General features: G+C 41.8%; 1 protein-coding gene across 2 annotated transcripts in view; it reads left to right on the top strand.

Annotated features, from left to right (window-relative positions):
• OTOA (otoancorin) overlaps positions 1 to 26,868 on the top strand; it is a 76,703-nt gene that overhangs the window by 46,297 nt on the left and 3,538 nt on the right. For both annotated transcript variants that reach the window (XM_037815314.1, XM_037815315.1), the window contains 10 exons: positions 2,483 to 2,556; positions 5,349 to 5,484; positions 6,479 to 6,669; positions 8,224 to 8,317; positions 11,556 to 11,685; positions 14,283 to 14,470; positions 15,899 to 16,054; positions 22,610 to 22,752; positions 22,965 to 23,101; positions 23,650 to 23,747. In XM_037815314.1, coding sequence (XP_037671242.1) covers positions 2,483 to 2,556; positions 5,349 to 5,484; positions 6,479 to 6,669; positions 8,224 to 8,317; positions 11,556 to 11,685; positions 14,283 to 14,470; positions 15,899 to 16,054; positions 22,610 to 22,752; positions 22,965 to 23,101; positions 23,650 to 23,747 — 1,347 coding nt within the window. The remainder of the gene's footprint in view (positions 1 to 2,482; positions 2,557 to 5,348; positions 5,485 to 6,478; positions 6,670 to 8,223; positions 8,318 to 11,555; positions 11,686 to 14,282; positions 14,471 to 15,898; positions 16,055 to 22,609; positions 22,753 to 22,964; positions 23,102 to 23,649; positions 23,748 to 26,868) is intronic.

Genomic DNA, 26,868 nt, shown 5'->3' with positions numbered 1-26,868 from the left:
CATGCTATTGTCATCACTACCCATTACCAAAACTTTTGCATCACCCCAAACAGAAACTCTACCCATTACCCCCTTGCTGTCCCCCACCTGTACTCTACTTTCTGTCTCTGTGAATTTGCATTTTCTAGTGGAATTTCATGTAAGTGGAATCATACAATATCTGACCTTTCATATCTAGCTTATTTCACATAACCTAATGTTTTCAAGGTTTATCCATGTTGTAGCATGTGTCAGAACGTCATTCCTTTTTATGGCTCATTAATATTTCATTGTGTCTGTGTGTGCGTGTGTATATACACATACATACCACATTTTATTTATTCTTCCACTGATGGACACTTGGGTTGGTTCTAGTTTTTGGCTATTGTGAATCATGCTGCTATGAACCTTGTTGTACAAATATCTGTCCGAGTCCCTGCTTTCAGTTCCTTTGGGTGTATACCAAGAAGTGTGATTGCTGGATCATATTTTATGTTCAACTTTCTGTGGAACCTCCAAACTGACTTCCACAATGCCTTCACATATTTTGCATTCCCACCAAAAATGTACAAGAGTTCCTATTTCTCCGTATCCTCACCAACTCTTGTGATTTTCCAAGTAACTGACTTTACACAGTACCTAAACAAGTGAAAATGTGTCTTGTGAACAGCTTTTGAGCTTTGAGTGTGAACTTGAGAGAGCAAGCAAGTGAATATACAAGCCAAATTCCCAACTCTGGCCTAGGTGTGTTTCAGACCTGAATTAAAAGTTTCCAGACAGTGAATTCTCTTCCCCAAAGGCAGAAAGAGTAAAGCTCCTTGTATAATCCTTTGAGATCATTAGAGGATTATGCAAAGTTTTAGTGACGCTCCATCATTCCCTTGGATTGTCTGTTATACCAGTGGTTCTCAAACTTGAGTTTGCATCAGCATCTCATTAAAACAGATTACAGGGTGGGGCACCCCAGAGTTTCCAGTATAGCAGGTCTGGGGTGGGGCTCTAGAATTTGCCATACTAGCCAGCTTCCGGGTGAAGATCACTGTGTATGTTCAGAGTCCTGGCCAGGCAGGTAAGCTGGTAGTGGGTAAAAGGAAGAACTCCGTGTTCGAGCAGGAGGAGTTGACTCAACCAAGTCAGTTACCCAGACTCTCCCGAGTTCTCAGAGTATTCTTCAGCTACCAGAGAATTAGAAAACTCATCTTGATTGTTCCCATTTTTGCTGAAGATACATAATCACTATAAAAAATGAAACAATACAGAGAAAGTAAAATTTCCCAAACTTTCCCCAGTACTCACCTGGTGGTAGTTTTGCCCCTCAGAGGACATTTGCCAATGTCTGGAGACATTTTTGATTGTTACATCCGGTCGCACGTGTGCTACTGGCATCCAGGGAGTAGAGGCCAGGGTTGCTGCTAAACATTCTGTAGTGCATAGGGCAGCCCCTCACAACAAAGAATGACCTGGCCGAAGTGTCAGTGGTTCTTCTTCACAGTGGTCAAAAGGTGGAAATAACCCAAATGCCCATCAACTGATGAATGGATAAGTAAAATGTGGTATATCCATACAGTGGGACATTATTTAGTCATAAAAATGAATGAAGTTCTGATTCATGCAAGAACATGAATGAACCTTGAGAACATATTGCTAAGTAAATACAGCCAGACACAAAAGCCACGTAGTCTATGACTCCACGTATATGAAATATCCAGAATAGGCAAATCCATAGAGATAGAAAGTAGATTAGTGGTTGCCAGGAGGTGGGGGGAGGGAGAAGAGGGGAGTGACTGCTTAATTGTTTACAGGATTTCTTCTTGGGGTGATGAAAACGTTATGGACTAGATAGTGGTGATGGCTTCACAACATTGTGAATGTGCTAAATGTCACTAATAGTAAATTTTATGTTATGTGCATTTCACTATAATTAAAAAAAAACTTTCAGTAGTGCTGAGGTTGAGAAATCTTGCTTTGGACGTAATCACAATGAAAAGTTTGCTGTTGACTCCAAGACTTTTTCGTGTATGTAAAACTTACGTAGTTTAAAAAACACAAATGAGCTCATACTAGACATACTGATCTGTTTCATTTTATAAATTAGGGTATGGACATAGCTCCGTGTTAATGTATATAAATCTATGTTACTAAAACAAAATAGTTGCATAGTATTCCTTTGTATGGACATATCATAATTTACTTAACCAATCCCCTACTGAGGGACATTAGGGTTACATCTCACTTTTTTGCAGTTATAAACAAAACTGTGATAAGCATCCTCACACTTAAATGTTTGTGCTTGTCTTATTATTCTTTGCCTTCACTTTCTCATCCATACAATGGGCACAGCAGTGGTACCTGTATCATAGAATGTCATATCAAATAAATGAGCTTTGATAAAATGCTTAGAACTGTGCCTGGCACACAAAAAGCACTATCTGTGTTTGCTATTATTATTATTAAAATTATCATTATTATTAGTCCAAATTCAAAAACTGCTTCATTCTTTCAGGTCAATTGTTTGGCGTGGAAATACTGGGAAGTTTCCAGGTCCTCTATGCCGCCCTTCCTCTTGGCCACACTCCCGTAAGTGAATCTGACCCCCCTTTCTGGCTCAGCTGTAGGACGGGGGGAATCACAAAAGAGATTCTCTCCCCCTGGGTCTTCATAAGAATCAGAGGCAGAGTGGAGAGTGTCTTAGACAGTTAGGTCCTTGGGGACTAAAATTTAAATTCTGAGCCCCACATAGACATGTCATATGGAGCTTCCTGCTTTTTTCTAAAAAGATTAAAAACCAAAGTGAAAGCAACCCAAGCCCGATCGAGTGCCAGCGAAGCAGGTCCCGTCCAGGCTGGTGTCACAGCTGTGCCCACGATCCGCGGGAATCAGGGCTGATACGGGCAGTAAGGTCTCTCCCGTACCTGTGGACTTTGAGGCCTGCAGGGTGACCTTGCTTTTTAAGTACTGTCCAGACACTGTTTCTCTCCTTTTCTGCTTCTTCATTTCTTTCTCCCTTCTCTTCCTGGTATTGTCTTAATTTATTCAAATATTCATTGAATGTTTTACTGTGTGCTAGTTCTCAGACATAGCTAAATTTTCCCCTTATAAGAGCTTATGCTATTATGGGGAAAATAGACAAGCATGAAAACAATTATATTATCAAGTTGATATTTGGTTGAAATTAACAGAAGCTTAACTCAAACTGGCTTAGGTGATAAAAAGGATTTTTGGTTCAGGTAACTGGAAAGTCCAGGGTGGACTTCAGGCACAACTGGATCCAGGGGCTCAGATGATATCATCTCTCCCTGAGTCTTTTGGTCCAGCTTTCTCTGTTGCTTCATTCTTAGGAAAGCTCTCTCTGTGGTGGCCCCTGGCAGTTCTAAGGTTACATCTTCCCAGCTTCATATTTAGGAGAAAGAGAAGGACTCTTTCTTCCCATCATTCTCAATAAAAGTCACAGGTTTCACCTCCTTGGCCTAAATTGGGCCACTGCTCCCTTTGAACCAATCACTGGGGGTTGAAGGATGAGTAACTTTGACTGGCTTATGTCTGTATTACACTCCTAGAGCTGAGAGTGGGATTGGCTCCACCCCAAACCACAAGAACTTAAAGTAAAGGGGATGGTTCTCCAAGAAGACTAGGTGCTGTTACTGCAAGAAGAAATAATGAACACCAGACACAGAGGAGGGACTATCTCCTTCAGAAGGGAGAGTCAGGGAAGACTGAACTAAAGCTTGAAGAATCAATTCAAGGTTAGAGAGTTAGGATGGGTACTCTAAGTAGGGGCACAAGAGACGTCTGGGTCAGTGGTGGGTGAGGAGAGCGAGACACTCTGGGGAACACACAGTGTGTATCTGCAGAATAGTTGGGAGGGAGAAGGTCAGAGAATAAGGGACAGTCAGATGACCAAGGACCTTGTGTGATGCAATGAATGTTTCACTATTCTCCAGGTCAGCCATCAGATTTATCTGCTTGTGTAGGAGACGGAATGCAGGGGCCTGACTGGAAGAAGGGAAGTGGAAGTTTTTCTCAGTAACTCAGGCCTTGGCATGGTTAGCTCCTTCCACCCATCTGTGTCTCAGCTTAAATAGCGCTGCCTTAGAAGGGGTTCCCCTGGCCACCGTCATCACCATTCTCTATTACAGAGCCATTTTGTTTTCTTCCTTACGTTGGTAATTGGCTGAAACTACCTGTTTTATTCACTGGTTTGTATGTTTCTTCCTCCCACTAGAACATAAACACCGTGAGGGTAGGGACCACTCAATTCTTGTTCATTGCTGTATCTGGTAACTAGGAATGCAGTAGATGCACTGTAGATAGTTGTTGTTTGAATGAATGAATGGGAATGGAGAGATGAGAACAGATTTGAGTAATGTTAAGGAAATAGCAATGACAGATTTGGGATTAAGGGGAGAAGGGAGTCTGGGATAGCATAGAGGAGGGAAAACCTGTTTCAGGGGAGATGTTGAATTTGATTTTGGAACAGCCACGTAGTGATGATGAGTATGCTGCATGAATTTAGAACATTCTTTCTCAACCTTTTTTCATAATCACCACTCCAAGGAGAAAAATATTAGTTTCTCTCCAACAAGAGAAATTAGGTATGAAGGCATAGTATATTGTTGGGAAGGGCTGACCTTTGGAGGAGCACAAATCATTGTAATATCTAAGATTTTTTTTGACCTCAAGAATCAGTTTTCTCCCCCTTGGGGGTGATATTGTCCATTTTGAGAATACATGGGCAATAGCTTAGGGGACAGTTCTGGGCTAGAGATGGCAGAGTTGGGAGTCATTGCTCTTGTTTCTCTCTACTCTCTCCTTCTCGTCTTTCTTCCTTACTTACTGTTTCATTCTGTCTCCTCTTTGTCTCTTTCTTCTTCCACTTTTCCTTTTCCTTCCTCCTCATCTCCCCTCAACCAGTCCATGGGCAACGTACGTTTATGGAGAACTCATTCTCTGATCAGTGCTGCTGGGGCATAGAAGAGGAGCATGATGGGAGCTTTGTTTCCTGCTCATAAAAGAGGACATTAGGAAGTTTCCTACTAATAGAAGAGAAGCATGATGGGTAGGAGGTTTGTTTCCCACCCACAGAAGAGGAGCTTGATGGGTAGGAGGCTTGTTTCCTTCTCATAGAAAAGGAGCGTGATGGATGGGGAGCTTATTTCCTGTCATAAAAGAAGAGCATGATGGGAAGTTTGTTTCCTCCATAAAGGAGGTGCATAATGGGTAGGAGTCTTGCTACCTGTCCAAAGGAGTCGCAACATAACTGGGGAGAACAAAGAACATTCCATGAAAAGCACTGGGCATGTGAACCCTGATTTCAGGGGCAAATTCAGAGAGTCACCTTCTTCCTCCCATTTCTCCTTTTCTTTCTCCAGGGCCCACTACCTGGCTTCTGTTCCAGCCTCCCAGTGTGTGCCCTTTCTGATCAGCCTGGGGAAGAGTCAGCTGGACTCCTTGGTTTTAGATTCTCACAAAAAGAATTCAGTTCTCATGAAAGTACAGCAGTGCCTGGTAAGGAAATTCTTTGCGAGTGAGACCCCTGCTCCAGGTATCTGTGGCCATATCCAGGGGGGCTTCACGGGGTTCTGGCTGGGATATGGAACCTGCTGTGATGGCTGGAAGTCTGACTTGTGGGTCTCAAAGCCAGCTCTGAAGCGCCTGGTTAAAACAGTCGCTATTGGTTCTGGAGACTTCCACCCCAGGGCCTGAATGAAGGGAGGCTCTCTAGAGGACTGGAAAGAGCACTGTATTCAGAGTCTGGATTCCAGACCTGGATTCTAGACACGCCTCTTCCAGTGCTTAGTTATGTGACTCTGTGCAAGTTGCTTTACCTCTCTGAGCCTCACTCTCCTCAACTGTAAAATGGGTACAATAGCACTTAGCTCTCGGAGTCACTGAGGGGATGAAATAGGCAATATGTTTAACGCAAAGGCCCAAGAGCAGACTGTGGAGCCAGAATGTCTGGGTGTGTATCCCAGCATTGTCACTAGCTGGTGGTTTTTTCATCTTTGAAAAGTGGATACTATTAGTGCTTACCTCTTCTGGTTACTTTGAAGATGAAATGGGTTAAAAATCTATAAACACAGAACAGTGCCTCAGTTAAATGTTAGCTGGTTTTATCATTTTGTGGGAGAGCTTTGAAGGCCTTCAAGTGGCACACAAAGTTTGAGGTGCTGTTTTAATTACTGTTATATTATCATCATCATGGTTGTTGAAATCTGAAATATCCCCAGAGCAGTAATGACGACAACAATGACGGCCTTCATTTATTGAGTGCTCAGGATGTGCTAAGTCTTCTGCCCACAATCTCTCCCCTGTGGGGTTTTCCGGACTCCTGAGGTCTGTGGGTAAAATCAGGCCCTGCACCATCTCTTACCAGTCCATGGCAGAGTAGGCAACTCAGATCTTGGAATCTTCATGTGATTGGGGGTTGGGAAGCATTTTTAAGGGATCATGATCTCGAGCCCCGTGGGATCTTCCCATCAGCCCTGCTTGTCGGTTTCAGAACGACTCCCTGGCTGATGAGTACGCCGTGGACGTCGTGGGGAACCTGCTCTGCCACCTGCCGGCAGCCATCATTGACCACGGCATCTCCCCCAGGGCCTGGGCCACCGCCCTGCACAGCCTCAGACGCTGCCCAGACCTCGGCGCTGAGCAGAAGGCTGTGGTGCGACTCAGGCTCCTGCAGCAGCACGGGTGAGGAGGGCCGGGGGCTCGGCTTTGGGTGGGGGGCATTGGTTTGGTGGGAGAGGGGGCCCCAGACCTGGCTCTCCTTCCCTCAAAACAGAGTCTCTAGCTTGGAATGAGGTTAGATAACATTTATTCTGGAAATATGAACCTTCTTCTTTTGGCCTCAGATTCCCTGTAAAGAATATAATTTGGCATTAAGAGTGGGAGAATTTTGAAAAGACGGCACTTAACAAATGCAAGGTGGTGGTGGTATTTTTGAAATAAAAAGGTGATGATGATGGTGGTGATGATATTACTGCTGCACATAACAGAGGCTCTATCACCTCTGGGTGAATGAGAGCTTCTTGGGGGAAAACAGAACTGTTCTTTTCCCACGTAGAGTCGTCTGAGGTTAGGCCAGATATCTGAGTAGACCTGGCAAATCAGTCAGTGGCCAGACAACAAATGTTTCCTGAGTAATTTCTGGGTCCCAGGCACTGTACTATCATATAAAGTTTAAGAGCATGGCTCTGGGAGCCAGACTCCTAGGGTTAAAACCTTGTTTCTATCATTTACTGGCTGTGCGACCTAATATTTTTGCACTTTGAGTTTCATATCTGTGGAATGGAGACAGTAATTGTCTCCATAGTGTGGCTGTGACGATGAAATGCATTAATTCATGTAAAGGACTTAGAATTGTGCCTGGCACATAGTACTGAGTATTGGAGAACTATCGTATTATCCCCAGTGCTGAAGATATAGTGGTTACCAAGATAGGTGTAGTTCCTGCCTCATGAAGCATAAAGCTTAGTGGGCTAATATTTTTAATCAAAGAGAAAAGGGGGGGCCTCTTTGGCCAGGGATGGTTTGCCTCTGTCTTAGAGAGGGGTTATTGCTTCTAATTGAGCAGACCTCCTTTAGGAATGCTACCAAATATAGTGTGATATATGTCACTTTTGACATTTATGATCTGTATAAGAAAAACAATCAATTCTGAGTCAGTTATTATCCTGTCAAATTCAAGAGGAAATTTTGTCTTGCCGTAAGAGAAGATTATTTTGTTAATTTGAAATGAACAAATATATCATTACTGTTCTACTGAGAAAGGGAAGAAGGAAACACTGTAATGTAAATGACATACATGCAATTGAAACAACCACCACCAAAGGGAATTTACTGAGTTCAGAAATGGAACCCAAGGAAAACTCCAGGTTGGATTTCAGGCATGGCTGTAACCAGGGGCTCAAAAGATGTCATCAGGAATATGTTCCCCCTGTGCCTCAGCTCTGTGTCCCTTGTGCGCTTTATAGTCTTCACTTGGTGAAAGGCATGTCTTTCAATATCCTCTTTACTACTGGAGAGGGCTTCTCTGGTAGTTCCATCAGAATTCCAAGATTTGTCTCTGATTGGCCATCTTGTATCACACGCCCACTTTCTTGGTGAGGGAAGTGGGGTCAGATTACGTGATTGACAGTCTCTCCAGGTGTAAAGATTGCCTGCGCCTGAGAGAACAAGGGGACAAGGGCAGCAGATGTCTACCACAGCATGTGTTTTCATCTTACTACTTATTATCTCTTCTAGACTCCCTCAGAATTGGACGGCTGAGACTACGAAGGACTTGGGGCCCTTTCTAGTCCTTTTCTCAGGAGATGAACTAAGCTCTGTTGCCGCAAAGGTACCTCTGTACCACATCTTAAGAAAGCTGAAGGAATTTGAAGGGGAGAGAAAGTGTAGTCATGTGTACCCTGTTGGGTTCACTGCCGGTCAATAGTTCTGGAAGCTTCCTCCAAGTTCCACTCCACTCTCAAGGTTTAGGGAAAAAGGGGTGAGGTTGCAGCCAAATGAGCCCTGGCCCTTTCACATGGCTCTCCAGACAAATGTACACAGCCTGGAGCCGTTGTTTAGCTCTTGCTCTGCTGTCTGTGTGCAACCTATGGGGGTGCCATTCAGTGCTCTCACACCCGCCAGTGTCATGTGTATGTGCATGTGCATGTCTATGTCCAAAAACAAATCCTTATTTAATCCAAAACAAATCCTTGTTGAGTGTAGACTTGGGGTACAGTCCTCTCCTAGGGATGTGTGGAGAGGTAGATGATCTAGGCCAAAAGAGACATGGCAATACAAGCACCAATTAGTCCTCTTTTGCTGCATAACAAACAGCCACACACTGTCACTGGCATCAAACAATAAACATTATTTCTTGCTGTGGGTCTGTGGGTCACTGGGCAGCCTGGCTGCACTGGCCCATCTCTGGGGACCAGACTACCTGGAGCTTGCTCTCCCCCAAAGGTCTGAAACTCCAGAAAGGAGGCTGGGAAAGTGCAATTTCCCTTAAAGCCTAGGCTGGGAATTGGCACAGTCACTTCTGCCACATTCCGTTGGCCAAAACAAGTCACATGACCGAGCTCTGGGGCAGGAAGTAGTCTCCCTCCCTGGAGGCGGGTGGCGGAGGAGTGAGCACTTGCTGAACAATGGTCAAATCAGCCACAAAGCACACCCACACCTCAGCCCTCTGCTTGCACACACAAGGCCCACATTCTCACACATGCTAGGCGAGGCCTTACCTCCCGGCACATCACTGGCACATGTTCTTATGTCCACTTGTAATAAAATCATCTGCGGGGTCGAAACCTATATTCATAAACAATAGATGATAAATCTTAGAGATTGGTCTAATTAACTCAGTTTTTTTAAATTCAATTTTATTGAGATATATTCACATACCATACAATTATTCAAAGTATACAATCAATTGTTCATAGTACTACCATATAGTTGTTCATTCATCAACCCAATCTATTTTTTGAATCTTTTCATTGTACCAGAAAAAGTGAAAATAAGAATAAAAAATAAAAGCAAAAAAGGACACCCAAATCATCCCACCCTCCCACCTTATTTTTCATTTAGTTTTTTGTCCCTGTTTTTCTACTCATCCATCCATACACTGGATAAAGGGAGTATGATCCATAAGGCTTTCACAATAACACTGTCACCTCTTGTAAGCTACATTGCTATACAATCGTCTTCAAGAGTTAAGGCTGCTGGGTTGCAGTTTGATAGTTTCAGGTATTTACTTCTAACTATTCCAATGCATTAAAACCTAAAAAGGGTTATCTATATAGTGCATAAGAATGCCCACTAGAGTGACCTCTCAACTCTCTTTGGAATCTCTCAGACACTGAAACTTTATTTCATTTCGCATCCCCCTTTTGGTAAAAAAAGATGCTCTTAATCCCACGATGTCGGGTCCAGATTCATCCCAGGGAGTCATATCCTGCATTGCCAGGGAGATTTACAGCCCTGGGAGTCAGATCCCACATAGCGGGGGAGTAACTCAATTTTTTTAATGGAAAAAGTCCTGTATCAACATGGTTAAATCTCAAAAACAGTGTAGAGTAAAAAAAAAAAAAAAAAAAAAGTGAGTTGCCAAAGAATATGTACAGCAGGATGCTAGTTAAATAAAGTTTAAAAAATGTAAAAAATTCTGCATTTTGTTTATAAATTCATATGTATGTAAGAGAAGTTTAAAAGCATGTATGAGAATGGTGAATGTCAAATTCAGGGTGATGTTTCTTCTGGGAATAAAGGAAGCAAAGGATGAGGGAGGGAGCTTTAGAGCCTCCCATTATATTTGTGATGTTTTATTTCTTAAGCTGGGTTGTAGGTACCTAGGTGTTTTGTTGTATTATTCTCTATACTTTTTATGCCTGGAATGTTTAATAAAACAAGTAATACATGCTCCTAGTTTAAAAAAAAACCCCAACTCTACCAAAGAATATGTGATGAAAAGCAAGTTTCTCTCCCACCTGACATTTCTAGTTCCCCAGCCTCCCTTCTCAGAGGCAATCACTATTCCCAATTTCTTATGCATCCTTTCAGAAAAATCCTACCCACACCTATATACCCTCTCCCTTTAAAAAATGCAAAATGGAAAATACCATTAACTCAGCTATGCACTTTGCTTTTCGAAAGTTCACTATTTCCGTAGAACAATTGTTGTCCATCTAGGCTGCACTCTGGAATCAACTGGGGAGATTGAAAAATGACTGGTAGATGGTTCCCACCCCAGATCAGTTGACATGGGATATCCAGGGGTGGGGCCTGGGCACCTGTAGAATTTCCAGATGATTCTCACATACAGCCTGGGTTGAGAATTACTGGCTTAGACTGTGTTTCAAATTCTGCAGATTCATTCTAGAATAGGAGGAGGAGCTATTACCTGAGTGGTGTGTTCTCTTAGGGGCAGCTGAGACCCAGTGGTGTGTGGCTATATGACAGCATTTGATTAATTCTCCAGGTTCATGGACAGGCATACCAACAATATCCTGAATATTGACTAAATGTATCATTTCTAGGTGAGAAATAGAAATTTCTTGATGTTTCTCTGGAGCAACCAGAAACCCCTTAATTACTGGTCTTCGCACAGAATCCAGAGATCATTCTCCTCCTCCTCCTTTTTGTGATAAATATAAAATTTAATATTTATTTATTAAATAAATTTAATATTTGTTTAAACAACATCAAACCAAAAAGGGGTAGGCATATCTACATTTTTGATAGATATTTTCAGATTGCCCTGGTAATGATGCACCATTTAACAGTCTCACAGAAAAATGAGCGTGGTCATTTCTACCAACTTGGCTAGCATTAGGTATTATTATTTTATTTTTGGCAATCTGATGGCTAGAAAATGATGTATCCTTATGTCATTTAGCATATATTGGATTATTATTGAGGTCGAGGTCATTTCATATGTTCTTTGTAGAGACCAAGTTAGTTGAGAAGCTGCTGTAAACAAAACAAAACAAAGGCATTAAGTAGAAGTTGCAGTTTAGACTCTGATTAAACTCTGTGTGGCCATGCACTTTACTTATGATTATTTTTTCTCCTCTTTCATCTCCTCTCCCACACAGTTCCCTGATAGCCTTCAGCAAATAGCTTCCAAGATGACTGGGACCCTGCCCCCCAAAGAATTCCTCTGGGCTGTCTTTGAATCTGTCCGGAACAGTAGTGACGAGAGCCACAGCTATGATCCCAGCCCGGGTGAGTGTTTCTGGGGTATCTGGGCCTGTGCCAGAGTATTTGTGTTTTGGGCTGAGTTCCTGGCCTTAGGGGGTCCGCCTTCCACGGGGACTGGACTAAATGTCTGCAAAGCAACAGAATGGCACAAATTCACAGGCCAAAGAATTACACCTTTGTAAGGGGATTTGGAATCCTGTCTGCACTCCTTACCGGAGTTGAGGTGAACATGTGCAACAAACCTTGCTCGAGGATTGACGTAGAGGGCCTAAATAGCTAAATGGTTAAGTATTGCCATGCTGGGGTCAGGGGGGCTGGATTTGAATCCTGGGTCTGCTGCTTACTGGCTATTTAACCTCTCTGTGCCTCAGTTTTCATCCTCTGTAAAATGGGAATAATAAAAGTCCCTACGTCATTGAGTCATGGTGAGGATTAATAGGTTTAAACCCACAAATGTTTTTACAACAGTGCCTGGTGTACAGGAGATGCTCAATAAGCCTTAACTACTTTTCATCATCCTTACCATACACTCAACTAAGTGCAGACTTGTGCCAGGCAGGAGGACACGGTGTTAATCAGACCCAATAACAATTGTAACAGTAGCTGACAGTCGGTGCTTGCTTTCATTCATCCAACAAATACTTTGTTTGCTGTGTGAACAAAACAGACAAAAATCTCCGTGTGGGAGTAGATCATGTGAATATTTGGTGTTAGAGTCTTCCAGGCCGAGGGAAGTATGACTGGAGTGGGAGAGGAAGGGGGAGTGAGAGGCTGGAGTGTAGAGGGAGATGAGGCCAGTCATGGAGGCTTATAAAGGTAACCAGGAGGACTTTGGCTTTTACTCTGCATGGCATGAGGAGCCGTGGACATTCATCTCTCCCTGCATTGTCTTGTGTCCCCACCTCTGTCCTAGGAGGGGGGCATTATGATTTACCCCAGTTTCTTGATGAAGAGAACCAAGATTTAGAGAGACTAAGGGACTTGGCCAAAGTCACAGCATTAGTAAATGGCAGGATGTGGATTTGTACCCAAAGCCAGTGGTGTTCACCACCAGCTCCTACTGTCCTCAAAGGCCTACCAGTCCAGCTGTGATATTGCAACCCTCCTACTGTGTGCCTGTGGGTATGCAAAAGTAAGACTTTCCATTGCCCTCAAAGGCCTACCAGTCCAGCTGTGATATTGCAACCCTCCTACTGTGTGCATATGGATATGCAGAAGTAAGGCTTTCCCCTCTCTCTGTGGGGAGGAAGCTCTGTCACCAGGTTATTCAGATTCCTTAAGTTGGTTCTGGGTGTAAATGGCTGCTGTGGTTATAATAATTGATGAACCAGAAGAATTACTACTTGGTTTTATTTTTGTTGACTTTGTGTGTTTTCACTCATTCAACAAATATAGTTGCCAAACACCTACAATGTACCAGACCCTATTCAAGCCCTGGGAATAGAGCAGGGATAAGAAAAAAAGTCCCCACTCTTCTATGAAACCATTTAGTTTTTCTCTAATTCCATGTTATCACTGGATCCTGTTTTTACTGAAGAGTGGGGTGGGAGTCCAAGGGGGATGGGTCTTTTCTCCCCTCCATGTGGGTTGGGATAAAAATGTTTGAGGACCATACTTGGTGCCCTTGATCTGGTCCAATTTCACCTCTTGACTGGAGCCAAGTGAATTTCCATTAAAGGTGCAGTGAGAAGGGAGTGGCCACAGGGCTAGGGAAATGCCTGGCTCTGGTGGTGGTGTAGGTCTGACAGCATCTGTGATGGTGCACTGCTAAAACAAGAAATCCAGGATTTCTCTTAAGACAAGAGCCTGGGGTTTTCTCTCAGGTTGGCCAAATCTGGACCAGCCAAGACAATAGCTCGCTTGCATGTTACGAGTGATTGGTTTGACCAGGTAAGACTCAACTTATCCAAAGACTGTAAGAGAGAGGTTTCTCCTGTTGCCAAGAAAAATGCAATGGGCCCATCTCTCCTCTCCCCTGGAATAGGAAAGTCACAGCCCTCACTGTGATTTTTATGGAAGGCAAATCATCCTTCAGTTGGGTAAGAGTATTCCTTCCTCATAATTCAGAACCCTTACCTCTGAGTTACAAACTAAAATGCATAGAGGACCAGGCAGGTAAAATAAATAATAATAATGGTGAGCATTTACTGAGTGCTTATTGTATGCCTGGCACTTGTTCTAAGTGCTTATATAATATCTTGTGAGTTAGTCCTCATAAGAACTATATGATGTAATTTTATCTCCATGATATAGATGAAAAAACTGAGGTACAAAGGAGTTAAATAGCTTTGGACGGAATCTAAAGCTGGGACTGCTTACCACGAGCCCCTACCACCCTCAAAGTGTTCACAGTCCAGTTGTGGTGTTACTAATCTCCTCTTGTGTGCATGTGGATGTGCAAAAAGTTGAATTGCCACAATTTTGTTACTAACTAATTAGTAAGAAATAGAGTGGGATTCTAACTGGTCCTTGAGACCCTGGCTCTCAACTCTTACACTATACTGCGTCTCGAGAATAAACTCTACCGGAGAAGACTGTTATTCATTTTAATAAAGAACCAGACTAAAATTTCCTGAAATGCTCTTTCCTCCATCCCTTCCGTGCATCTCCCCTTTGTTCAGGTTGCCATGGAGTTGCCGCTGCCTCTTCCGATGACATCCTCAAGTTGGCTGAAGCCAATGCCTGCTGGACCCTCGAGGACTTGCTCTGCATGGAGGAAGACACGTTCATCAGGAACGTGGAGCTCCTGGGGGCTGTCAGGGGTTTCAGCTGGCCTCAGCTGATGGCCCTGAAGGAGAAGGCGATACAGGTGAAAGCCTCTTCAGGGGAGGAAGCAGTAAATGGGGTGGGGTTGGGGAAACCCAACAGTCACAGCAGTTCTGTGCCTAGAGCTCTCCTAGAGGAGTTTTCACATATGCTATCTTGTTAAAATTTCACTGCATCAGCCTAGTTCTGTAGTTGTGATGTCCTCGTCTGACAAACAGGGAAATTTCTAGTTCTTCCCTCTTAGAGCTGTGGCAGAGAATGAAATACGATGTGCTTTGGCACATGGTCATCCACAATCTCTGATATTGTGGCGCCTCTGACAGAGACAGTTTCCAGCGATTGTGCCTTTCTTTCCTCCGCTTGGAGAGCCCCAGCTGCTGCTTGCAGCAGGTATTCTCAGAATCTGCAGTAAATTCATCTGAAAATAATAGATGAAGGGAATAAAAGGAAGACTGGAAATAGTTGGCTGCCTTAAAAAGCTCTCTTTTAGTGACTTGACTTTATATCCTAGCTGTTGGTGTAGTTGTGGAATATCCAGTTACCCTTATGAGGTTAAAGAATTAAATGCCATGAAATTACATTTGTAACTCTTAAAATTGTATTTATAACTGTTTTCTTTACATAAGTGATCTAAGTTTATTAAAAAAAGGCAGAAAATAATAAAAAAGAAAATCAGTCATAATCCTTTACTCAGGGATAAGCTGTTAATATTTTATATATTTTGGTATATAGCTTCCCAGACTTCTGTGTACCTGTGTAAAATATATTTATGTATTTCATATATATGTGTGTGTTACAAAAAATGGTATCACACTCACCTATCTATTCTGTAACCTGTTTTCCACACCTAACAGTACAGAGTGCATATTTTTCCATATCGTAAATATGAATCTAAGCCATTATTTCAAATAGTCATATAATATTGAATTTATAGCTGGCCCTTATTTATTCAATTTTTAGACCTTTAGATTGTTTCTATTTTTTTTTGAAGTGTCTCAAGGTGCATATTTGTACATATATCTTTGGGCACTTTCTCATTATTTCCTTAGGCTAAATTCCCAGAGATAGAACTTATGGGTCAAAGAGTATAAATCTTTAAAAGCTTTTGGTACATATAGACAAACTGCCCTCTAAAAAGCATGTACCAACTTATATTCTCAACAGCATCAAATGAGGCTATCCTTCACCCCACATCTTTCCAACACTATGATAATTATGCTCAGCCAACATGGTATTCTTTGTTTTAAGTTTGCATTTCTTTAATTGTGACTGAGATTGAACTTTTCTCCATTTGCTTATTTCTGCTTTTGTGAATTTCCTATTCACATCTTTTGTCTGTTTTTCTACAAAACTCATCAGCTTTTGCTTATTGATTTGTAAAAGAGCTTTACATATGAAGGGGATTTACCCTATGTCTGTTTTACGTGTTGTCACCCATGCTCCAGCTGACCTGGCTTCTTTTCACTGGAAGGTTTGGGACATGCCTTCTTACTGGAGAGAGCACCAGATTGTCTCCTTGGGGCGCATTGGTTTGGCTCTCAGTGAGAGTGAGCTGGAGCAGCTGGATCTCAGTTCCATTGACACTGTGGCTTCCTTAAGCCAACAGACAGAATGGAGCCCTGGACAGGTGGGTAGATTTGCTTGATCTTCTAAATATTCCATTTCTCTGAATTTTGTTCATGTTTTCTTTTGTATCCTTGAACATATTTATAATAGCTACTTTAAAATCCTTGCTGCTAATTCTTTCGTCCCCATTATTACTGAGTATTTTGAGTGATTTTTCTCCTAGCTGTGGGTCATATTTTCCTGCTTATTTGCAAACCTGGTAATTTTGATTGTTTTTTTTGACATTGATTTTTATGTTATTGAGTTCTGAATTTAGCTGTATTCCTTTAAAGAGTATTAGGCTTTGTTCTGATGTACCTTTAAGCTACCTTTAAATCAATTTGATCCCTATTAGGGTGGGTTCAGAGTAATTTACTCCCCATTACTTAGACATAATTTTTCTGAGAATTCTGCCTTATGCTCCATGTATTTCAAGAGCTCTCCACTCTGTCCGGTGAGAATGCGAAATGTTCCCAGCTCCATGTGACCTCTGAGGACTTGTTCAGCGTACTGCATTTTGATGGTTCTTTCCATGTCCATGGATTTTTCACCCCTTGCATATGTAGGTCAGTACTCAACAAAGAGCCAAGGTCTCTCTGCAGATATCTGGAGGTCTCTCTCTGTGCAGTTTCCTTCTCTCTAGTACTCTGACCCTTAAATTCTAGGTGCTCTGGCCTCTCTGAACTTGGGTCTCTGTATCCTTAACTCAGTTAGATCACTGGCTTATTTGCGTTCCCCTTTTTGCCTTGTGGATTGGAAACTGCCTCTAGACAATTTTAGAGTCCCTTATTTGTTTTCCTTCTTTCAGGATTTCAGTCCTGTGCTTACTGTTGTCCAGTGTCTGAATACAGTTATTTCATTTATTTTGTTCCATTTTCTAGCTGTTTATGATGGGAGGGAGATTCCTGTGTCTGTTAATCTTTCATGGGCTGAAGCAGAAGTTCTCCCCAGAATTGAGAGAGAAGTTTAGGGTATTTAATCTACCATACTGCTGGAAAGTGAAGCCTTAGCTCCTTTGTGTTATCTTCAGCCCAGGCAGCTCTCCTCAGTGGTCTTTTCAGCACTAGGCTTACATACTATCTAATTAGGAATCCCATTTAAAAAGTGCCTCTTATTAGTTTTTGAAAAAAATCCTGGCATTGTCTCCTGTGATGGTTAATTTTATGTGACAACTTGGCATTCAGTTATTTGGTCAAACACTAGCCTAGATATTGCTATGATTTCGTAGATGTGATTAGTATCTGCAATTAACTGAATTTAAATAAATGAAATTTCTCTCAATAAGATAATATGGGTGGGCCTCATCCAATCAACTGAAGGCCTTAAGAGCCAAAAAACTGAGGTTTACCAGAGATGAAGAAAATTCTGACATAAGACTACTACATCCACTCTTGTCTAAGTTTCTAGCCTGCCAGCCTTCCCTAAGATCTTGTTTTTACCAGCCTCCACAATTGTGTGAGCCAGTTCCTTAAGATAAATCTTTTTACACACACACACACACACACACACACACACACACACACACACAGTTGGTTCTGTTTCTCTGGAGAAACTTGACTGATAAAACTTCATTCATGTAATTCATGTAATTGCCACCCAGTACAATCATTCTGGTCAAGGGTAGAAAACGTTCATTAGCCAGACATCATCAGGGAGTGGACTCTGTCTCTCTAGGATCACATGAGCTGAGAGTGGGGAATGAGTGTGTAGTAAGCTGAATAATGCCCCCCACCCCCACCCAAGGACGTCCACATCTTAATCTTTGGAAACTCAGATATGGTACTTTATATGGCAAAGGGGGCTTTGAAGGTGTATTTAAATTAAGGATATTGAGATGGGGAGATTATCCTGGATTATTCAGGTGGGCCCCAATGTCATCACATTATAGGAGGGAGGCAGGAGGGTAATAAAAGGTGATGTGATGACAGGAGAAAGACAGAGAAAGATCTGAAGATGCTACACTGCTTGCTTTGAAGATGGGGGATGGCGCTGTGAACCAAGGAATGTAGGCAGATTGTAGAAGCTGGAAAAGTGAAGCTAGAAAAGGAACACAGCTCTGCCAACCCGTTTTAGGACTTCTGACCTCCAGAGCTGTAAGAGAATAAATTTGTGTTGTTTTAAGATACTAAGTTTGTGGTAGTATCAGCAATGATAGAAAGCTAATACAGGGTGGTTCCCCAAAGGCAAACCATGGGGTTATTATCCAAGGGAGAATGGGTGCAGGTAAAATGAATACATGACTCCTCTCACTGGCTTTTTGTCATCAGAGTCGCCGTGTTACATAACTCTCAGTTGCACCATGCAATAGAATACAGCATCAATGATGCTTCCTGCAGTAGGGACCATGGACGTCCTGGTTGTAAGGATTACATGAGTTAGTACGTGTAAAACATTTTAGCAATGCCTGATACATGGTTAACACTCATTAAAAGTCAGTTCTCATTGTCATCGTCATCATCATTTTGTCATCATCATTGTTGTCGTCATTGTCATCATCATCACATCCTTCTCTCTGGGTTAGTTTCTCATTTGCAAGATGAGAAGATTAAAAGCCTGTCATCTGAGGTTCCTTCTATTCTAGCATTCTATAATCCTGTGGTTCTATATGATTTTGGTTTTGGTTTTTTGAGAAAACTAATTTTGGTTGGTTTGAGAAGTTCCATATCGCACTTTCGATATCAAAACCATTCTATTTGCTGTCTGAGAGAAAACAGAAAAATATATCCAACTTAGAAACTAGGGTATCTCTTTCCCTTTGCATCAATTTTAATTCCCAGGGATGGCAGTGAGATTTATCAATATGTTTGAAGAGGATATGAAAACCTAACACTTGCATATATCATTTGCAGTCAGTTCCTCAACTTAAGCTCCCAATCAACCTTAAATGCATGTTTCTAGATTAATAGTCAGACCTGGCGGAAGAGCATTAATAGATAGTTCAGCTTAAAAACCAATGTAAGGGAAAAAACTATTAGAGGAGCCAGAGGGATGAACAGAGAGATTGAAATCTTACAGATATTCATTTCTCGGCAGTTAATATCTCCTAGAAGTGTTGGTATTAATTGTGTTGGAATCATTACATTTATGCTGGTCCAGTCATTCAAGAAAATATATTTTGACTTATCACCTTGCACGCTGAGCTTGCATCTTTCATGTCCTAGTGGCAATTTAATATTGCATCTTCAAAATAATTTTATTTGAATTGTATTTTTGCACTTACATTTTAAAATGAGCATGCCTGATAGTAGGGGAGCTTAGATTGCTAAGAGCAAACTGGTGAAACCTAATTATGAAGACTTAAGAAAAGTTCAAAAGCTAACTTGAATCTCTGTTTTTTTTCTCTGTACTTTAACTTCTTCACTGGCTAAAAATGCAGGCTCTAAGGTCAGACTGCCTGGTTTTTAATCTTAGAAGCATTATTTACTAGCTGTGTGATCTTGGCCAAGTTATTTGCCCTCTCTGTGTCCCAGTTTCTTCATTTGTGAAAAAAGGGATAATATTAATCCTTACTTCACATAGTGTTGAAAGGATTAAATGAGGTAGTATGTATAAAGTGGTCAAAACAGTACAGGCCCATGGTAAGCATTCAGTAAATGTTAACTCTTATAATTTTGGACATTCCTGTTTGGTCAAAGACATTTAAGTCAAAGTGTGGTATTAGTGAAACTCCCCTTCAATGGCTGTGAACTTTGTAATCATTGATGGCAACTTAATGAAGACACTGACCGATCTTATTTGTAGAAACATCAGAAATCTCCCTGAAGCCAATCCATCATGGGGAGGCAACAATATGATGCAATTGCATATGACTTCTATAGATCACCCACTCAGGCATTCCTTTCATTTATTAATTTATTCAAAAATTACTTATTGGACTCCTACTGCGTACAGGCATTGTGCTATGTGCTAAGCGTATAATTATGAATTAGCTAGTTAACCTTGCTCTCAGGGAGTCTCCTTTGGAAAAGAGACCAAAAATGAGTGATCAAAGAGCAAAATTAAAGACCAGTTGTGATAAGTGATAATAAGCAGAAAATGGACAAGATGCTCATGGAGATAGTAAGGAGGGAGGCTTCTTGAGATGGGGGAGTCTGGGTGGTCTTCTCTGAGGAGGTAGCATTTAAGCAGACCTGAGGGATGGAAAGACAATAGCTGCATGAACGGGAGAAGTCCATCGCAGCATTTCACAATCATTCCCAATCTTATTCTTCTCTCAACACTGTAATGATCCACATTGTGTGATGGGGATGGACTCATACTGAAGGGAGATGGGAAGATCCACTGTATCCCCCTGACCTTCACTCCAGTTTAGGAGATGTTCATCCCTGGATGTCTTCTCACCATCTTTGCCTCATGAGATCTTGTCTTCCTGTAATCTTCTGAAGGATCCAGACGTTCTTATACAGCTCATCCCCAAGGAATTGGTTTAGATCCTTCCCCAAATCCAACATAGGTAGGTCAGATGAATCTTAAATGTGTTAGTCAGGGTCAGAGCTCACTTAGTTACAAGTGGCAAAAATCCAACTCAAACTGGTTTGAGCAAGAAAAGGAATTTATTGACTCCCAAAACTGAACAGTCACTTTAGAGTTCAGATATGGCTGGATACAGGGTTTCCAACAATGTTGTCAGAAATTTCACACCATTATTATTATTTTTTAAAATGCAATTTTATTGAGATATATTCACACATCATACAAGCCATCTGAAGCATACAATCATTGATTCACAGTATCATCACATAGTTGTGCATGCATCCCCACGATCAATTTTAGAACATTTTCATTATGCCAGAAAATAAATAAAAATAAAAAAGAAAAACCAAATCCTCCCACACATCTTATCCTCCCACACCCCTTTTCCTCCCCTATTATTGACCCATAGTATTAGTGTGATACATTTGTTACTGTTGATGAAAGAATTTAAAATAATTCTGTTACTATAGTCCATAGTTTGCAATAGGTACATTTTCCCCATATACCTCTCTATTATCAACTCCCTGCAATAGTGTCTTACATTTGTTCTAGTTCATGAAAGAACTTTTTAATGTTTGTACAGTTAATCACAGACATTGTCCACCACAAGTTCTCACCATTATTTTTGACTATGCTTTCCCTTGTGTTGGCTTAATTAAGAGGCATCAAGTAGATCCAAGCATATATCCTTCAAAGTTCAAGTCAGAGTGAAGAACTGCTCTCCTAATTGCTTCAGCTGAAATCCCAGTTGCTTCTAACTGGATCACATGCCCAATCCAGAACCAGTCACTTCAGCCAGGCTAAATGAGGACCTGATTGTCCACACCTGGATCACATCATCCCCCGCCAGGAACTCAGGGTGTGGTTAGCTCCAACGGAACCACATGAAGTAACAGTTCAGGAGGGTGGTTCTCCGCTGTGGTGGTTTGGAGCAATGTACCCCAGAAAAACATATTCTTAAACTTAATCTATTTCTGTGGGTGTGAACCCATTGTAAGCAGGACCTTTTGATGAGGTTACTTCAGTTAAGGTAAGGCCCAGGATGGGTCTTAATCCTGTTACTGGAGTCCTTTAAAAGCAGAATGAAACTCAGACATAGAAAAAGCCAAGGAAAGCAAGAAGCTGAAATTCAATGGAATCTGGAAAAGAGGCTGCCATATGCATTGCCACGTGACAGAGGAGCCAAAGACCAAGGATCGCCAGCAGCCAGCCCCAGAACGCCGGTCTTTGGGAAAAAAGCATCATCTTGATGATACCTTGATTTGGATTTTCTCTTAGCCTCAAAACTGTGAGCTAATAAATTCCCATTGTTTAAGTTGACCCATTGCATGGTATATTTTTGAGCAGACAATGAAACTTAAACACCCAGGGGTAGTCATGAACAATGAATGGCCACTCTGTCAGAATTACAGGGCCCCTACACATCAGCCCTCCAAAATCAAAGCTCATTGGAGAGATGCTTGTGTGGTTTCTAACACAAAGCATTTTAAGTACTACTCTTTGGAACTGAAGAGTGAGGGGCAAACATATTCTGTAGGACCTTAGAGGAAAAAAGTTATTCTGGCTGAGATGGTCAGGGAAGACTTCATGAAAGTGACATTTGAAAAAAATAAAAGATAGTTGGATTTTAACAGCTGGGAATGCAGGAAGGGCATTTCTGATGGGGGAACTGATTTGAACAAAGAAAAAGAGGCAGAAAATGATAAAGTTTTGCTGGAAAGTTCTGGAAAAAGATGTTGGAAAAGGTTGGATCCTGATGCAGAGGAACTTGAATGCTCAAACTGCGTGGAGCACTTTTAAGTGACTGAAGGATATAGGCCAGCAGACAGGTGCAGGATACAAGTTCCTTTAATGTTGGTGAAAGACATGAGAGCTTCACTGCCTGAAGACACCTCCATAGAGCAGGGGACATACTCAGTTGAAGCAGCATCTTAGGGACACTAACCTGGATGTGGTGGCTGGGATAGTTTGGAGTGAGGAGTGCATACAGAGGGGAGGGTGAGGGGTCAGTCAAAAGGCTACTTGCAATACCACAAGACCTCAGCACTTGTGGCCTTGGCCATCCCTGGATAGTTAATCTTTTATCCTTCCTCTTTTTTTGTAGGCAAAAACTATTCTGCAAGGGTTCCTGGAGGATTCGGGCTATCATATCCAGGATCTGAAGAGCTTTCACCTAGTAGGACTTGGTGCAACTCTATGTGCTATGAACATCACTGAAATACCACTTATAAAGATCTCAGAATTCAGGTAACCAAAACACTAGTGTGCAAAGTAGAAAGTCATTCATTCATTCATTCATTCATCAACATGTTCTCTACTTCCTGATGCTTTGCCATCTTTCTGAGCTAGAATAGGGAGTAGAATTAGCTGGATCCTTTCTCAGCGCTGAGCCCACGTTCTGCACATCATTTTTCCTGGAGAGCCCCCAGGATCACACTGTTTCTTTTCCTCTTATCCAGGGTGGTGGTGGCCAGAATCGGGACTCTGCTCTGCAACACAGCTATATTGGCTGAGTTTAAGAGGAAGGCGGAAGTCGTGTTTGGGGAACCCACTGAGTGGACCAGCTCCATCTTGCAGGAACTCGGGACCATTGCAGGTAAGAGGCATCCTGAGCATGCCTTTCACTTTCTCTCCAACTTTGAATCAGAGGACAAAAAAATAAAAGAATCCTTGTCTATGTGTAGCAAACACCTGTAGAGATACAGTAGCACCTAGATTTTCATGATTTGCAGTTGCTGAGGGTAGTCTGCAAATCTACTTTTTAAAGAAGCTCCCTGGGTGATTCTTGTGCACACTAAAGTTTGAAAAAAACTGGTTTAGAATGTGATTTCATTGACTCCAAAATAAGTCCATACACAATCTGAAATTGTGTAAAGTGAAGCTTCATCCAGTCATACGTTTCATCGTGGAAGGCTAATCAGGGTCAATGAGACGCACACTTTTTTTTTCTGAGTTGATTAAAGAACTTCATTCCCCAGTGTGATTTTCAGGGCCTTTTGTAAGGATTGATGTTTGCCTGGAACACGTAGGCCTGTACATTATGCTGCAGCATTGTTCCAGTGGTGTGAACTAAACCCTCATGGTTTACACAAGAAGAGTTCCAGTGGTATGAACTAAACACTCATGGTTCCCTTTTCTCTCCAGCTGGATTAACTAAGGAAGAACTCCGAATGATTGACAAGGATTTGATGCCATATTTCCAGCCATCAGCAGTAAAATGCCTTCCTGATGAGATATTCAAAGTAGGTGCTCAGTTCTTCAAGGAGAAAAGTGAGCTTGACCCCTATTCAAATCACAGAAGAACAGGTGTCAGCCCTTGGATTTCTAGGGGTTTGCAGCCAGTGTTTCTGCTGATAGGAGATTTGTGTGCCAGCAGTGAGCACATCTTTTAGAATTTAAAGGAGCTTCCCATAAATTTTAATTTATATTTTGGTTGTATTTGCTTTTATGGTTGCCTTCTCTTTATAGCAAGTGGCACTGATTTTCTATTTATGGTACTATGACAAGTTCATAGTCCGTTATCCAAAACCTTAGAGGAGGGATGTGTTCCAGAATTCAGAATTTTTCAGATTTTAGAAAGGTCACTCTGTGCATATACTATATGGAACTTAACGCCCCCAGCAGTGTCTGGGGAAGCACCTTGTAAGCAAACACATTAATATTTCCAAAGAGAAATCTATGACAAGTCACACTAATTGGAATAAATAGAGACTATATAAATAGCCTCACATCAATTCAGGTCAAGTTTTTCTGGAAAAAAGTTTCCTCTAATCTTTGGAAACAACTTTCAGTTTTCAAACTTTTTGTACTATGGGTTGCAGATGAGGGACTGTGGCTCTGTGTATAATATTTCCTTTTAACATAAATTTAAATAGAAAGTTTTCAGTTGATTTAAAGAAAAATATTAAGCAAACCACAACAAGAAAGGTGATAAACTCCTAGGGAAAAATGGAGAAGATGGAATTTTATCAACTGAAGTTTGGGAAGCAGGGTATCCAGTGAGAGGTCATTGATTTCCATACATGTACAAGGATTTGTAAAGTGCCTGGTGGGGACTGTCTGCTCAGATGAATCCTTGTTCACTGGGTAACAGGAACATGTTCTATCTGCCACAACTAGATAAGGCCTAGAAACCAGGCTAGGCAAACTCCCATGATGCCACATCACTGGTTCATTTTAAGACAGACAGCCGATCTTGAACCACTTCAGCACCCAGGAGAGCTCCCAGAGAAAGCAGGTGCAATGGCTACTTTGGGGGAATAAGTCTTAAGGCCATTGAGCCAACACTTGCTTCCCCCTCTGGGACAGTCTGCATGGGTAGGCAGCCTGGTCCTGATGCCCGTATTGTTTGAGATGCAGGCTGCAGTTGCTTCCCTGTTCAAGTATTTATTTGTCTATTCCAGAAATTCCTATTGACCACCACATTATAGCTGGCTCCAGGTTAGATTCCGGGGATGCTCTGGTGAAGGGGTTATAACACAGTGTCTTCAGGAGCCTGAAAGGTGATGTAAAGAAGTGAAGTGGGCTGGGTAGGGACCAAGAAGAACTGAGGAGCCTGTTTAAATGGGGTGGTCGCTTCTCATATCTGGCACATTAATGCTGTGTGACAACGTGGGCCCAGTATTGCTGGATCTTCCTTTTTTTCCCTTAGAAGAAGCCAGAAATCTTGACCTTTATGTGAAATCTCTTGTTAGTTAAATGGTATAAACCAATTTGAATTTATTTTTTAAAACACAGTGCAGGTATATAGATTCAATCTGGCCAGTGGATAATGAGTTGGCAACATCTGAAGAATAGATAATTGTTTTAATACAATTCTGCATTAATGGGAGATGCAAGCCAGAAGAGCATGTTTGCTATGTGTGAGCACATGTGTGAGATATGTGCATGTGGTGTATGTGCCTGTGTGTGTGTGTGTGTGTGTGTGTGTGTGTGGTGAGAAGGTAGGAGATAGTGCCACATTTTGAAGGACAGTTTAGTTAGTTGGAGAGGGAGGAACATAATTCCAGACATAAGGAAGTACATGGCAGAGGTGCTATGTCCTGGGGGGCAGCAAATATTGATGCTCATTCTCCACTCCCCTGAGTGCTACTGGGGAGAGGTAAGCAGTGAGGCTGGAGAGGTGGGTGGGGCCAAGAGCTTGCCAGCCTCCGGGCCACCTTCAGGAGCTTACACTATGCCCTGGGGGAGGGGAGGAAGGAAGATTCTAAGTAGGGGAATGACTGATTCCAGGAAAGCATCTATCTGATCAGGAGACAAGAGGATGATGAGAAAAGAGAAAGGGATGAGGGAACATAACTGCCTTTCTCAGAATCTTGGCGATGGCTTTAGAAGCCCCTTCACAAAAGCAGAATCCTGGCATCCCCTCTCATTCCAGTCCCAATGGAACTGGTCAGAGTCCTTTGAGCTGGAAGTGCCTTCGGAAAACACCTTGGCCAGAGTCTTCAAAGACATGGGGTACACCACAGAAACCCCCCCCTCCCGCGACCCTGACAGCTATCACCAATAGATTGCCACGCTGTTCCTCTTCTGAGCCCTGACAGGACTCATTGGCCTGGTGTTCCAGCAGCCATACCGAAGGATTGGAGTTGGCACAGGAGATGGGTTCTCTTTGCCACCCAACATCTAATTGAAAAGCCCAGAGAGGCTTTGTAGCTTGCCCAGTGTCACACAGGTAGCCTGTGGCAGAGCTGGGGTTCAGATTCAGGCCTTTGACATTTATGCCTGTGCTTTCCTCTTCACACCGGTGTTTCCTCAGGTGAGGAACTGGACGCCTTGGGACATACCTTGCATTGCATTAAACAACATTAAATCACATGGAGAAAATTATGTTTCCCCTTTCGTTCTCCTTTTATACTTCTGATTACCTCAAGGAGGGCATCTCAGTTTAGTGCTAAAATGTCTTTAACATATTTGTAACACTTTTTAAATCCCTCCCTTATTTGTTTGTTTGCTTGTTTTTTCCTCACACTTTTTTATTGTAGAATATAGCATATATACATAAAAGTGATAACTTTCCAGGTGCAATTTAACAAGTAGTTAGCAAATTTTAAAGAATATTATAGGTACTATAATATCCCACAGTTCCTTATTATGAAATATAATATATATACAAAAAAGGTAATATCTTTCAAAGTATGATTTAACAAGTAGATATATAGGAAATTTCCAAAGTTGTGATGGGTTTTAGTACCATAGTTTCACTTATTTCTGTATTGTGAAATATAACATATATACAAAAAGATATGGCTTTCAAATTACAATTTAACCAGTAACTATAGAAAAAATTTCAAAGGATGTTATGGGTTACAGTTCCACCATTTCAATTCTTTCCTTCTATCTATTCTAATACCCTAGCAACTA

The sequence above is a fragment of the Choloepus didactylus genome, chromosome 21, assembly GCF_015220235.1.
Source record: "Choloepus didactylus isolate mChoDid1 chromosome 21, mChoDid1.pri, whole genome shotgun sequence".
NCBI lineage: Eukaryota > Metazoa > Chordata > Mammalia > Pilosa > Megalonychidae > Choloepus > Choloepus didactylus.
This window is presented reverse-complemented; position numbering and strand designations above follow the sequence as displayed.